The sequence below is a fragment of the Apostichopus japonicus genome, chromosome 12, assembly GCF_037975245.1.
Source record: "Apostichopus japonicus isolate 1M-3 chromosome 12, ASM3797524v1, whole genome shotgun sequence".
Taxonomy (NCBI): Eukaryota; Metazoa; Echinodermata; class Holothuroidea; order Aspidochirotida; family Stichopodidae; genus Apostichopus; species Apostichopus japonicus.
The window spans coordinates 33,495,494-33,509,668 of record NC_092572.1 but is presented as its reverse complement, the minus strand read 5'-3'; the positions used below and the strand labels follow the sequence as shown (position 1 = coordinate 33,509,668).

Genomic DNA, 14,175 nt, shown 5'->3' with positions numbered 1-14,175 from the left:
TCACTGTAAACTCTAAAGAAAATGTGCTTACAAGGATTTAAGATTCCAGAATGAAGGATTCCAATTTTAACCCCTGGTGACCTTAAATGAACTGTGACCTACTCCAAGTTCTCTAAACCTTTTACAATGAAAATGGATATCCTACCATGCATACATAACCTCCTCTGATGTTCAGGTTCTGGAAATTTGAGATTTCACATTTTGTTCTCTGCTGACTACAAATGACCTCCACTAAAAACAAGACAATTCTTGTACTAATCATGGGGAAGCCAAGTGCAAAATATGAGAACTGCAGAAGTAACCTATCTTGTAAAATCATTTTAAAAGCTAGAGTGCCACACAAACCAACCACACACCCAAACACACACACACATATGCTAACCTGACAGAATAGGTTCCTTTGCTTCCAGCAAGGAACCAAAATGGTTGATAGGGTGCAATATCCCATTCCCATAACACGATGGGATTGGAATGGGATAACAATATGTGTAGTTAAACACCAAACTTATGCATCTAGATCATAGCATGGCTTACTCAATGAAAATATCTGCTGTTTTCACTGATGTGTATGCACTGAGGCAGAACATATTCAATAGTTTTATAATTAAGTATATGAGTATCTTTACCGAGAAAAGTCAAAGAATTCACATAGGAAGCTGATAAATGATGTCAAGTGATAATTTAACAGTAAGATGAATCTATAATTGTTCACAAACCTGGAACTGGACAATCAAATCTACTGGATCTTCCTGAATAGCTTTGAAGACTAAAGTACAACCTTCTTCTCCAACCCTTTCAAAGACAAATGAACACCGACAGTCCACGACAGCTGCTACGTTTATGAAAGGAATCGTCTACAGCAAAGTGAAATTAGTTGTTAGTTATCTAATAAGCAGGTTTCTTTATTTTAAATATGTTAAACTCCAATATTTATTATTCTAAATGACAGTTATGTTTCTGTTGCCCTCAATAAATAATACCAGCTTGCTAAGTGAGACTAGCAAAATTACTAAATTTTACAAACTATCTGGTTTCAAACACCTTGATCTCTTTGTGTTATCACATAAACCAATTTGAGATTACTGTTTGTCCTCTTCTTTTATGGAAGCCTTTATGAAACTATCAAACTTCCTTTGGAGGTAAAATTATCTAGCTACACTTACAAATAATTGACCTCAGCCTCATTTCCTACCCTCAAAAACTCCAAATATGTGCAGGCAATTGTTGTGATTGACAGAATCTATCCACTGCTTTACAATAAACTCATAATGTAGATCAACTTAGTCACTGACTGAATCAAATCCTTCTTAAGAGTTTTTACAAAAACCATCCCTTGAAAATAATTTCCATTTAACTGGCATCAAACTAGGGCACAATTTGACCACTGGGTTTAACTTATCTACCAAAACTGCATTGGTACAATGTGATAAATTGATAAACTATGAGAAATTATGTTCTCTAACCAACTTTATGTCTTCTTTTTATAACATGACATGCAAAAATTAAGCCCTTATATATTTTGCGGTACTAATCATGTGCCAACTTCCAGTGGCATGCACAAGGGGGGGGGGGTGCTGATGCTGATAATCTGAACAAGCATCTCGGATATTCACGCCAAATAAAGAAGATTCACTTGGAAATATTTCACTTTTCAGTTAATTAGTTCCTGAAACATCCTTATCCTTGTAAAACTTTTTGGCCCAGTCATCAACCAACCACTCTCATAAACTTCATCCCGATTAGAATTGAAACCCTTGGAGGAGAAGCATGTTAAAGGTTTCTATCTTTGGACCCCAAACCCTTAATCCCAAATGAGCTTCCACCTACTATACTTTAGGTGTAATGTTTATGAAACCCATAGAAGGACACAGCTTGGACATCTTCACAGACTGGCGGTTAAGTGTGCAGGCATTCCGAAGCACACATGAAATTTAAACCAGCGTTAATTAGCGATAAGAAGAAAAAGACCATTACCTTCACTTTTTCCTCTCCTGTATATTTCCAGGACATTGGCTTTACCTCCTTAAATATTATCTTCAAAGGCAAGTTTCCCTCTTTCCGGAATAGGAACGGAATTTCTTCCAAAATTCGCAAATTGTTCTTGATGGAAAACAAACAAAGTATTAATGAAACAAACAGATAGCAATACAAAAATAAATGTGAAATTAAGATGCTTAGACCTAGTACTTGCAAGTGATTCAATCTCTATTAAATGGCATCCCTAATTGATATTATTTTGAGACATTGATGCTGGTTAATAAGGGGTTAATCGATAGCATTAACACCCGGAGTGCATTAATCATGTGAGTAACGCCCACTAGACAGTTGATTAACCCCGTTCATTCATACACTACCATTTGTGTGGAGGAAAAATCATAAAACAAAACATTTTTGGTTACATATAACCAAAAATTTATGAAAGTGATGCCCCGTAATTTTACCGTGCGTTACTCACAGGATTAACCACGGTCAGCTGACCTGAATGGACCAATAGGATTTAGGAATCTTTACTAAGTATGAATGAACAAGTTTTTCTATGTTATGAGCTAAAACCAGATTTGCCCATATACCTTGAGACCTATCAATATGCAGGTAAGCAAATAGAGCAGAGGTATTCTTTATATCAGATTATGTTAAAAGATGTTTGACAACAACGATGTTATTGTTAGCATTATGTACCAGGCTTGTATTCCCAGAGTCTGTATTCATAGATGAGTACATTTGACAAACTCCCAATCTTCACTGTACTAACTACTTGTACTAATGACTTGGTTATCATACTTTTTTAGTCAAACACCCATGTCTATTTACATATTGATTATGACTGCAGTAACTACCCTAATCTTGTATGGATACATTTGCTGCATATATTTTACTTTCAAACAACTTCACAACATGCTGTATACAGTGAGTGTACACTTCATTATGGAACATCATTATCATTATGGTTATCGTTATCATTATTATTATCATTACAATATTAAGTGTAATCCAAAATTTTGTAAAAATATGCAATATGGCATCTCTTAAACACTGCTCTATTGTGAAATCTTGTTATCTACCTCGAGGAAAATTCTCTAGCATTAAGATGTATGTGCATGCACATACTGTGGCTGATTTCACCATTAAAGATGTTTCTCTTCCAAGTAATCAAAACAGCCCCCCCCCCCCCAGCCAGCACACATGCACATACACACCTATATCAACTTTTCATAAAATCTACTGCCTCTTTCCCAAACAAAGAGTTTTATATTGTATACCAACTGTACTGTAGTGTAGCTTACTATTAGTGTTTTTGTAATCTTTTCGGTGTCGTTAACTAAAGATGGTGTCTAATTTTCCAATTACTTGATCCTTTGTATTAATTACTCGCCTCTTGTTAAAGCGCATGTTACTATGTGTTGTTACAAACAATAATACTATAAAACTATTAATTGGTGTTATATCTTGTTTAGACTATAAATATCGGAGCACTGCTCTCAGAACCCCCCCTCCCCCTCCTGGTGTCCCTTTCTTGTTCCCTCCTGCAAGTTCTCTCCAAATGGAAAATCGATCTTGATAATGTACAAAAAGATCTAGTGATTTCCATCAATTTCTGACAAACTAGAACAAGTTTCCTTTGCAAACTTCTGACCAAGGATATTAAACATCATACATGCTTATGAGTATTAGATCACTTAAATCAGAACCACAGTTTTATCTGTACACATACTCCTACTCATGTATGTTTCCTGTACTCATACTTGCACTTGGGCATCATAATCATACTCATGCAAATTGATATTCGCAATATAAGTGTGGTATGTACTGTAAGTTGGTTTGTGTTTATCATAAAAATAACATTGCAAATAACTTAAACTACGTGTTAGTGGCTTCTAATTAACACAATTATACAAACATTACAAACATATGTAGCTGACAATTTATTGCAACAATGATAATCATTCACTTTGACTCACCGGTCTTTCACCTGGCAGTTTAGGGTAGAAGCCAACATGTATGGGTATTATTTTAGAAAGTGGGTTCAGGTTACCAGCAGCATAGACTTGGATCTTCTTAAATTCAACAATCTTGCCATCAATCTCACATGTCTCCCAGGAAAAGCTTTCAACCCAGATAACACAGTTTGTTTCATTCAGCTGATACAAAACATTAGGTTTTGGTCTCCACATTGGCTTACAACCTGAATCAAAACAAAAGACAGCACGAGCCTGAAAAGTTGACACTGTCATTTCTTATTTTCCTTTCTTTTCAAGCACACACTTTACAGATAATGCAGAAGTTCATAAAGTATTTCCAAGAAAAATTTTGCTTGCAACTCAGTGGTACTTGTAGTGAGTTAACATTTCATAAAAGACATGGTTAAGTTTCATTATGATGGTTGCATTAACATCTTCACCTACTAAGTAATATTGTGATGAAATGTTATATTCCTATTATTTCTAAAAGTCAGCTTTATAACATGTATGGAATGATGACAGCTGTATTAGCTATCAACATTAAAATATGTACTGCATATCTGCTGTAAGAAAGGAATTTATACAATCATTTCACAAGCAAATATTTCTTCATGTAAAGACTGCTGCATGCATCAAGAGTATGAAACCTAAACACACTGTCAATTATCTATTGTGTGTTGACAACACTAAAGGCAACATATAGTCTTGGTAGGTGTGACAGATGCTGCATACCAGGAATGAACAATACATCCAGTATACATATATTGTGGGGTGTGGTGTCTCTTCCATGTCTGCTTAGTCAGAGTTCCAACACTACATATATAAAGTACCTTTAGCATGATGACTGCTGTACACCATGGCTTTACGTTCACCAGTGTTCTTCAACTGCAGACAGTGAGGCAGGGTGAGTTTTGCTAAGTGATGTAACTTCAGATTATCAGGAAGAAGTTCCACTACTACTGTTGAGTTACTGGTAAATGATGGTTTAGACTCTTCTTGGAAGCTGATTGGTATGATTCTCATCTGGATCAAGCATTCCTGTTCAATAGCACCACATGGAATCTCTAGTCTAACGCCAGTTCCTGGTATCTCTAGAATCCCTCCTTCCTTGTTAACCAAAGATTGTATGCTAAGAGATGTGTCCAAGTCAATATCTTTTGATGAGTGTAAAGAGATTATCATGAATAGCACCACAAATTAGTTAGAAAACAAACACGCCAGTAATATCCAATTAAATAGTGTTAACATCAATCAGTGGAGTCAAGTATCACTGTTGCCTCCATAAAGTATGTTTATTTGTTCTCTAAAGTGTGTCATTTAAGCTCCATGGTCAGTTCAACTCCTTATTGAGCCATTGACCTTATTATTAATTTAATGCATTAGCTTTCATATAAACTATGCAAATTCAAGTTCATGAACTTGCTGAGTATTACAATAAGACATAGCTTTACCATCTGTGCACCTTATGTATGGTTCTGTATGAGACCCACAGATATTGTATGTTCAGGCATCATCAAAGATATCATAAAACAATGTTTAGCAACTGGTAAAGAGGGTATCACATCTGTCAGTATACAGTGCTACATCTGTTAATGGCCAGCTTATGCAATATAAACAATATCAACTGCTCATGTTAGGTAACTCAGAGCATGATAGAAGTGTGAAATAAGAGGGAATGGTCACAAAATGTCACCTTCCCTTTCACCTTCTATACAACTAAATTGTCATGGGCATTGCATGTTTGCTTGGATCTAATGAAGCACACTGTTTATGGTGTTACCACACATAGACTATAACTGTTCTGATTTATTTTACCAGCTCAAGAGTGTTCTCTACATGTGGCTCTGTGGGTGTCAAAATGCTACCTAAGACCTAATTCATTTTTCATCCTGGATAGCTCCACACTAAGGTCAGGATCTATGTTTATATCCCCAAAGATTACATGCTTTGAAGATTGCCATATCTCAGCCTATCTAATAAACTACAAACTATGTTAAAGGCTAGTGCTGCCATTGTTATTCACTTTCTTCCATCATTCATCCTTGCTACAGTATTACATCTTCAATTATATTTTATAAAATGTCTTCTTTGTAAAACTTTAAAACTCTTCTAAACTCAATTTCAATAAGTCAATCCTTATCCCAAAAAGAGTTATTCCACTGACAATCTCCTTGGTACTGTGAATCATAAAGTTTAAAATAAATAATTTTAAGCTAGACACACCTTTAACTGCTTGTGTTGCTGATGGTTTGTTAGAGTTCCTACTGTGTAGTCTAAACTCCATCTGGATGAAGAAATAATTCCAGATAAATACAATAGCAACAATTATCAATTACAATTGCTGGTAACTGACAGAACTTCTCGAAATCAACAATCAAAACAAATATACGATGGAAAAATGCTTACAAACTTGCATTTTAACATATAACACTTTATCATTTGACAAAAACAAGAAAAGATTATGTTTATCTCACCGGCCATTTTCCAGTGTGCACATCTAAAGTGTGAATTACATTGGCTCCAATGGTCCATTCAACTGCAAAGAGCATATTAGATCACATATAACTGTTGTGGTTATTGCAAATAGAACTGCAATTCTCTTAAATTAATGATTTTACTATTCGCTAAATGGTGACATTTCGTTGCCAAGAAATTGCAGTTACATCTTGTTTTAGACTAGATCTGCAAATAACATGTTTGGTAAACAACTGATTGAAAAGTAACAACTGATTGTTTAACAATTTGTGAGAAATACTGTTATGCCTGCAGAAATTAAGTGTAAGTGATAAAAGATAATCAAAGAATAGCCTCAGTCTGATCTTTCTCATGATCTTCTTTCTATCAAGTAAATTAAACAACCAGAAAACCAACTTACTACTGGATCTACATAGAAGTGCAAATATTTAGCCACCCTTTACACTTGGAGTTTTTGTTGTGACAAGGTTTCTAGACTTTTGACCTCCACACAGAAAACAAAAGGGTTCTTGCACTCATCAATGTAAAGTGAATCCACATGACATGTATGCTTAAGCTCAATGATGCTGTAGTTTTGGAGAAGTTTGTCATTTCTACAAAGTATTCAGACTTTACAGTAACTCATGTTATCTCAAATGAGAACTGCTTCTCACAAACTCAGTATAGCTCTAAATTCACCCATATATACACAATCAATATGATGCAGATTTGTGTTGCCTTTAACAAGGAATCAAAACTCAATTGATCCAAGTTATTTCTCTATACTTTGAGTACATTACAAAGTGCTTTATACAAAGATGTTAGACCAATGTAGATTTTACTTGTTTTAATAGTCAAGTCGACTACACATTACTTCCTTTGACTGCGTGGTAAGTATTTACCTACAACATGCTACCATGGGACTTAATTTACATAACCAAACAAAAGTGGTATTCATTAATTCCTAAGTGACATTGTACCTGAAATATTTCGAGATTGTAAGGCTTTCAGAATCTTGTCATCTGTCACATCCTTCGGTGGACTTGGAAAGAGTAAGCTAGGGTTAAAGAAGGTGAAGAATCAATACATGGCTGGTGCAGACAAAGTTATACAGAAATTCTTAGCGGCAAAGGTTAAAATATTGAACCGTGTGTTTTACTTGTTCATTTCACTGTTGAGGTTTTAATGAGTGTTTACAATGCATTGTGTCCTTTTTTTCTCCATGCATTGTATATATTTCATAAAAGTAATATTGAATGTGCATATATTCTCTATATCTTGATTAAATAGGAATGCATACATTGGTCCGTTATGTAAACCACAAAACAGTTACAAATGAACTTTGTGTGACCTACAGAAAGATATCAACAGTTACTTTTTCTTTCCTGTTGGATTTTCTTATATTCATCTTCAACTATTTTTGTCTCTATTTCCATGTAGGTATGTATTCTCAGTTCTGTTTTCATTGTTTCAATTAACGAAAGATATTAAATTTCTACTTACCATGCTGCATTAACATGTTTACAATTTAAAATGAATTTTAGAAGGTCTTCATAATCTTTGTCAATTAGTTTCTGGTCCCATCGATCCATTTCGATAGCCTCAAGAGTTTCTAATATACCAAGCCATACATCGTCCTGTAAGACAAGGGCCTTGTCTGTAACTTTTTCAACCACATCTGAAAACTTCAGACGCTTTATTGGAACCTAAAAAAGAACAGTGTTTCTCACATGTAAACCTGATATCAGTATTCACAGATAACAGAGGGTTTATTTGTTCCGTGGTATAAGGGAAGGTACGTAAATAATGTACTCACAAAGAGAACCAATTCAGCACTGACTTGATCATAAAACATTACAACGTATATATTACTAGGAATTCACTCAAGCATAATTTGGGCTGAAATGTTTATCAAGTATCTTCATGCAACCAATATGTTAAGGAATATGGAGTAACTTTTAAAATGGACAGTGTTAAAAAAAAAAGTGAATGTACCTTTGATCTTGAAGCAAAGGTCAGCATAGAAACTTTTGACCTCAGCAGCAGTCGACTATCTTCAAAGCTGAAGTTGACAGATTCTCTTCTACAGATCTCTGTGACAATGTCCTTGAACTTGTGTCCTTTGTACTCATCATGCTCAGCAAAACAAAGACAGATGCAGTTCATGATGTTATCAGGAATCTCTCCATTTCCTGTTTTAAAGTCTCTCATCAGAAAACTGGCAATGAAATGAAAGCTGGGAGGACAGATGTGACAAGTGAAGCGCAAGACATAATGGAGATCAGCTGGGTGTATGTTAGCCAAGTGTTCTCTGAACAATTGATACTTGTAATGGTGTTCAGTTGATTTGTGACCCCAGAACAGGAGAGCTAAATAATGTGCTGCAAACCACTCTTGGATTAACTTATGAAGGAATTTAACCTGTAAAGAGACATATTTGGCAGCTTTTGTTTTCTGTAAAGGTTTTGATTTCTTCTCTTGCGATTCCAATATTGGTTTACTCTCTGATTGATTGACAGATGCTGAGGGATCAGGATCAGGGGATGCCCCTCTCTTCATCTCTGAAGTAACATTAGATGTGTTCAGTGACTCATCACTGATGGAATCAGTCTGGGGAGTTCCACTGTCTGAGTCAGTCTGAAGATTCCTATCAGTGGAATTAAATGGAGTTCCTTCCTCAACAACAAGTATCCCAGAATCTATCCATGCTTTGCTATTAGTGACACTTCTATCCACAAAGTCTTTCTGCCAAAACAATTGTTGATTTCCTTTACAGAGGCCATTAAATGCAAGTTCCTCCAATGTAATGTATGTTTTCTGGTCAGACAGATGACTATGTTTGTCTTCCTCATCCTGCACAGAAAACAGAATATCTACAATGGCCTTCACGAAAGGAGTAACCCTGTCAAGCTGACCCTCGCATAACTTTCCTAATCTATCAATGTTATGTACTAACAGCACAAAGAGTAGCGGAACATTACAAAGATCAAGAATAAATGGAACATTATCAATCAATTCCTTTACTTCTTCTTGCTTTTGGACATCATCAGAGAAGACTTTTTTAATGTATTCGTTCCTTTCATCCTCACCGAAGCTTTCTATCTTCAACATTGGACCTTGAGGTAGATGCTTGGTATAATCTGTCCTAGCTGTGATCATAACAATGCAGTTGGACAGTTTCTCCTTTGTCATGACTCTCATGACCTCTGAGAGACTTCCATCTTTGGTTACACCATTGTATTCTTCTAACCCATCCAATATGAGGTAGACTTTCTTCTTACCACTGTTAAGCATAGACTCAATATCCTCTTCTGTGATGGGAATGCCTTTACGGATGTATAACATCTTGATAGCTTGAATAATTGTCATGTCATCAACAATTTTCAAGGGCAGATAGATGACCATGGGGATATCCATAAGCTTCCCACAACACCAGTCATAGGCCAACTGAGAGGAGAGCATTGTCTTGCCGGAGCCTGGCTGTCCTTCCAGAATGATTCGAGTCTCTGCTTTTAGTCTTTCATCAGTAAAGATATCTAGGTAGTGCAGCTTACATTTTCGGTCAACTTCTCTGCTAGATATTTTTGAACCAGAATTTGTTAAGACTAAGCGGCTGGCAATAAAGAGATCATTAGATTTCCATTGACAAGACTTCATCCAGGGGACAGGAGTCATTGTTTCAAACCAACTCTTCATCTTCTGTTGTAAGCATTTCAGGAATAAGCTCTCTTTGTCTTTAAAACAAGGAAACAGAAAGCACAGTTCAATTTTTATTGAAAAAAAGTTAAAATGTTTCACAATTTATGACAGAATATAAAGAATATTTACCATACTGAAAACAAGTGTGCTTTGATATCAATAGTTTGGGCAATCTCGTAACACTTATCTTTGGTAACATTTATTAACAACTACAGTAGAGTAATCTTCAAATGTAAAGGAAACTCACTCCTAACACAAACTAAGACACTGTCATTGCTCAAACATGCTAGTCAGTTTAAAAATTACTCAGTAATACAAACAGCAATCATAGCAAATAGTGTCATACAACCAGACTTGAAACAATTGGAAACGCAGATGTTATTAAATTTCATTCATACCATCAGATACTGTTCTCTATCTGCAATTCATTATCAATGACACTACATGTACCACTATTAAAAAATCAAAATTTAAAAATTAATTTTCTTTTATTTAGAGACAAACATTGCACAATGATTGCTGTCATAAATGGAAAGAATTGGTACTGTCCTTATTTATTTGTCACTGATCAAGTAGGATTCCTCCATAATTAGGAGCAGTGTTTAATTGTGAAGTCATTTGAGTTCACTGCAAACTGCAGCTTCCTGGGACATGACTAAATCATTTTCAAATGATTATTATCATAACTTTAATTTGACAGTGAAAGAGCTGTTGGTATAGTCACTGTATGACATCACAGATTACACAGTGGAACAATGCACTCATCATAATAAAGTGAAAACCTGCAATATTATATTTCTCAACAACAAACAATGCTATGAAGCTGTGAGTTGCATCAATGTGCTTCAGTTCAAAACATATTTTGACATCTGTCTTCCTTATCTCTAAACTACTGTATCATGTAATCCACACATATGATTTTTAGATAATGAGTGCATTTTGTGTGTTTAACTGCTTTCGAGCTATGAAGTCTTAAGTCAGGAATGTTCCTTAAAACTGAAACTTGTACCAGTGGAGTGTAAAGTTTGTAACATACACATGAATTTACACTACCTTCATCTTGTGCCTTGATTTCGTCATAAAGTACCAAGGACTGGTATTCGTGTATCTTAGCTACTGCCTGGAGAAGACGATATTCCTCTAAAGGTGACTTTAATTTGCTGACATCAGAAGGATTAATGATACCCATCTCATCAATTGTCTGGAGGAAGGAAAGTCCTGGATTCTGACTGGAGATAACTGTGTTCTTGTTCTCATCTGTAACTTCAAAGTTATCACACAGTTTCTCTGTTATGGAAAATGTCAAATGAGCAGAGAGGCCGGCGAGGAATCTATCGTATTCAGTCTCTTGATCTGAAATGTTTAAGGTAAACATCAAGTTGAAGTTTCCAGTGTTGTTAAATATCCACAGAGATGTACAGGCATGCTGATTGCATGATACACATCATGGCACAAGTTGATATTTGCCCACTTATACATACTGTACATACGATGTTTTGTTACACATCTTGGTTTCCAGCATCTAGAATAAATCACCACCTGTGCTGTGTATTGCATAAAGTGGAATCTTTCTGGGGGGGGGGGTATGAGGAGGGAGGTGGTAGGGTGCGCTGGCAGGTGATAGTCTATCACTAGTCATTGTTACGAGGGCCCATTGTAGCCTAACGCTAGTCACCGTTAGAGAGAAACCTAATGTTGTAATATAGGAAGTATTTGAAATGGCCTACGTGACGAATCAATATTTGAGAAATTAGGTCGGGTTACCGTGTCAGAATGTTATTTATGTAATGAGCAATACCTGATTGTTCTGGTATATTCCTTATGTGACACGCTGGTCTCGGTTTCCCGTCTGTTTACCTGAAACCCTGTTGTACACTGTGCTCGCAACTTCGTGGTTTCTCTGGAATGTTCCGCGAGATATGCATTGGACCAGTTTCGCGAGTTGTGTACCACACGGACGGCCTATAGACTATTCTTGTGGAGGCTAGAACATTCCAAAGCACCTGTGACCTATATTCTGATGACTGGAATGACGTCATGTTGTAAACAATCTTATTGTATTTATTAAAGGACTTCCCGGAACGGAGAAACTGGGTCGAATTGTTACTCAGGTGTATCGAGAAAGATCCAGAAGATTCTTGACATGGCGAATCGTAAAAAAACTGGCCCCAGATTGCAAAGGATTCAGTTTCTGAATGATTACAACCGACGACACATATTATCAATCAATTCTACTATATATCGTCAGTGCTCAACTGCCAGTAGTTTCTGAGGGATTGAGATATCGATACCAAGATTGATTCTACACTTCCATTCAGAAGTTCGAAGAGGACTTTGCTGTGAAACTACAGTTTTCCAGTCATTATTTCGGAGAAGGTGAAGAATTTCTGTCTCCGTTGCGGATGTTCGTTACGCCAGGAGTTGGTGGCTATAAAGCTGATTTTGGACTGACTCCAGATGGTGATATTAAGTTGGCGAGAAGTTCGATTAGTGCTTCACTCGATTGTAGCTGGAAGTCCGTCTTCTATTTTGGTGCATCGTCGGAAAGAAGGTGACTGCTGTTTCTGGGATCGCGAGAAACTTTGTCGAGGCCCAGTGAATTTCGCGGTACAACGGACCGAGAATCGTCGTCGAGTCATTAAGATCGTGGCCGCTGAGGGATATCGCCGTTGGAAGAGACCAGCGTGTTTTACAGTGTACCCTATCTTGTTAAATTTGTGAGTAATTTACTATATATTTGTAATTTCCACTTGTTGTTGTTGGTTCAAACTCCATTGTTCAATATAGTTTACGTTCTCATTCTAATTCTCTAGGCTCGTCAATTTGTCTGTGTTCCTACCAGAGACAAACCCAGGCTTGTGTCCCGTTAAAAATTACCCACCTCAAAATTATCGGGACCTCTCGCCTTCCAACGTAACACCATGAAAAGGTTTTGCTTCAAGGAAAATATGAATGATCGTAGTGCTATACTTTATGGAGATCAAGTCCTCTCTTAATTGCATTTTGAAAGTACAAGAAGTGAATCAAAATTACAAAGAGAGCTAATGATAAGGGGCCTACCTCTTAGCTTCATGTACGTCTTTGTTAATAAGTGAGTGTGGTTGATCTTCAGCTCAGTGAGTGCATCAGTTAATCGATTCACATTTGTAGGGTGTATGTATCCTCTCTCTTCAAGGGCAAGCAGAAAGTTCTTTGAGTACAAGGGACTTGTAATAATGGTCTGCACTTGATCAGGTGGTAGTGAAAAGCAGCGGCCTAAAGTCCCACAGTCAGTTTGGGTAAGCTTTGAAGACAGTTCTTCTTTGAGATGGCTGAAGGTGAAGATGGATGCCTATGGAAGAGAGAAACAACAATCAATCCAATGAGTTAGTTATTCTTTGCCAACTTATCACACCAATAACTTTCATTTAAGACTAGCCTTGGTCAGAAGATTTCTGAGATGTGACAATGTTTGAGATGTAACCAACAGCTCCTCTGAGACTTGAACTTCTCTAGAACTCCACATAAGAGAGTTTACAAGATTCTGGTTACTCACACAGAAGATCCACACACTAAGTGAAGTCAAAACAAAGCTCTACTGTAAGTACTGTATTGACATCTGGTCAGCTTAATGGGATATACATCAAACAGTACAGTTCAGATTATTGTAAGGAAGGAAAGAAAATCTACAAAACCACATCTAAAGTTACCTGTGTGTGCTCGCATTTGTTTCTAAAATCTTATTGTTATTTATGTTAACTGACCTATGACCTCTAGAGCAAGGCTGCAGAAACTCAGTACTACTGATGTGCTCATACGTTGATGCTCAGTGAATCAGATAAGAAGTTATTGTAGGTGTACATTATTTAGGGTATATTTGTTAACAGACATTTCAATGCACACAGTGTAATGTGCAAAAGTAATTACTGATCTATTCTACTTTACAGAATGACTTAAGGACAAACAATATGTATATCCTTCATTATGTACAGTGCTTTAAAGCCAATTCCAACAAACAAAATATCATTAAAGAGCACTAGCTATCTGCTCACTGAAAGAAGACCTTTCAAACTTGATATTAATT

General features: G+C 36.3%; 2 protein-coding genes across 6 annotated transcripts in view; one reads left to right on the top strand and one right to left on the bottom strand.

Annotated features, from left to right (window-relative positions):
- Positions 1-14,175, top strand: part of LOC139977744 (uncharacterized) — an 831,623-nt gene that overhangs the window by 158,693 nt on the left and 658,755 nt on the right. The gene's annotated exons all lie outside the window — the stretch shown is intronic.
- The window catches only part of LOC139977735 (uncharacterized), a 41,175-nt gene that overhangs the window by 10,690 nt on the left and 16,310 nt on the right, over positions 1-14,175 (bottom strand). For 4 of the 5 annotated variants that reach the window (XM_071987297.1, XM_071987296.1, XM_071987294.1 and 1 more), the window contains exons 4-14: positions 13,173-13,443; positions 11,166-11,465; positions 8,409-10,147; positions 7,917-8,119; positions 7,394-7,470; positions 6,434-6,495; positions 6,183-6,243; positions 4,790-5,113; positions 3,960-4,183; positions 1,975-2,100; positions 717-854 (exon numbers count right to left, since the gene is read on the bottom strand). In XM_071987297.1, the coding sequence (XP_071843398.1) occupies positions 717-854; positions 1,975-2,100; positions 3,960-4,183; positions 4,790-5,113; positions 6,183-6,243; positions 6,434-6,495; positions 7,394-7,470; positions 7,917-8,119; positions 8,409-10,147; positions 11,166-11,465; positions 13,173-13,443 (3,525 nt within the window). Of the gene's footprint in view, positions 1-716; positions 855-1,974; positions 2,101-3,959; positions 4,184-4,789; positions 5,114-6,182; positions 6,244-6,433; positions 6,496-7,393; positions 7,471-7,916; positions 8,120-8,408; positions 10,148-11,165; positions 11,466-11,910; positions 13,137-13,172; positions 13,444-14,175 lie in introns of those variants that run through there. The other variant, XM_071987298.1, reaches the window with a different exon arrangement.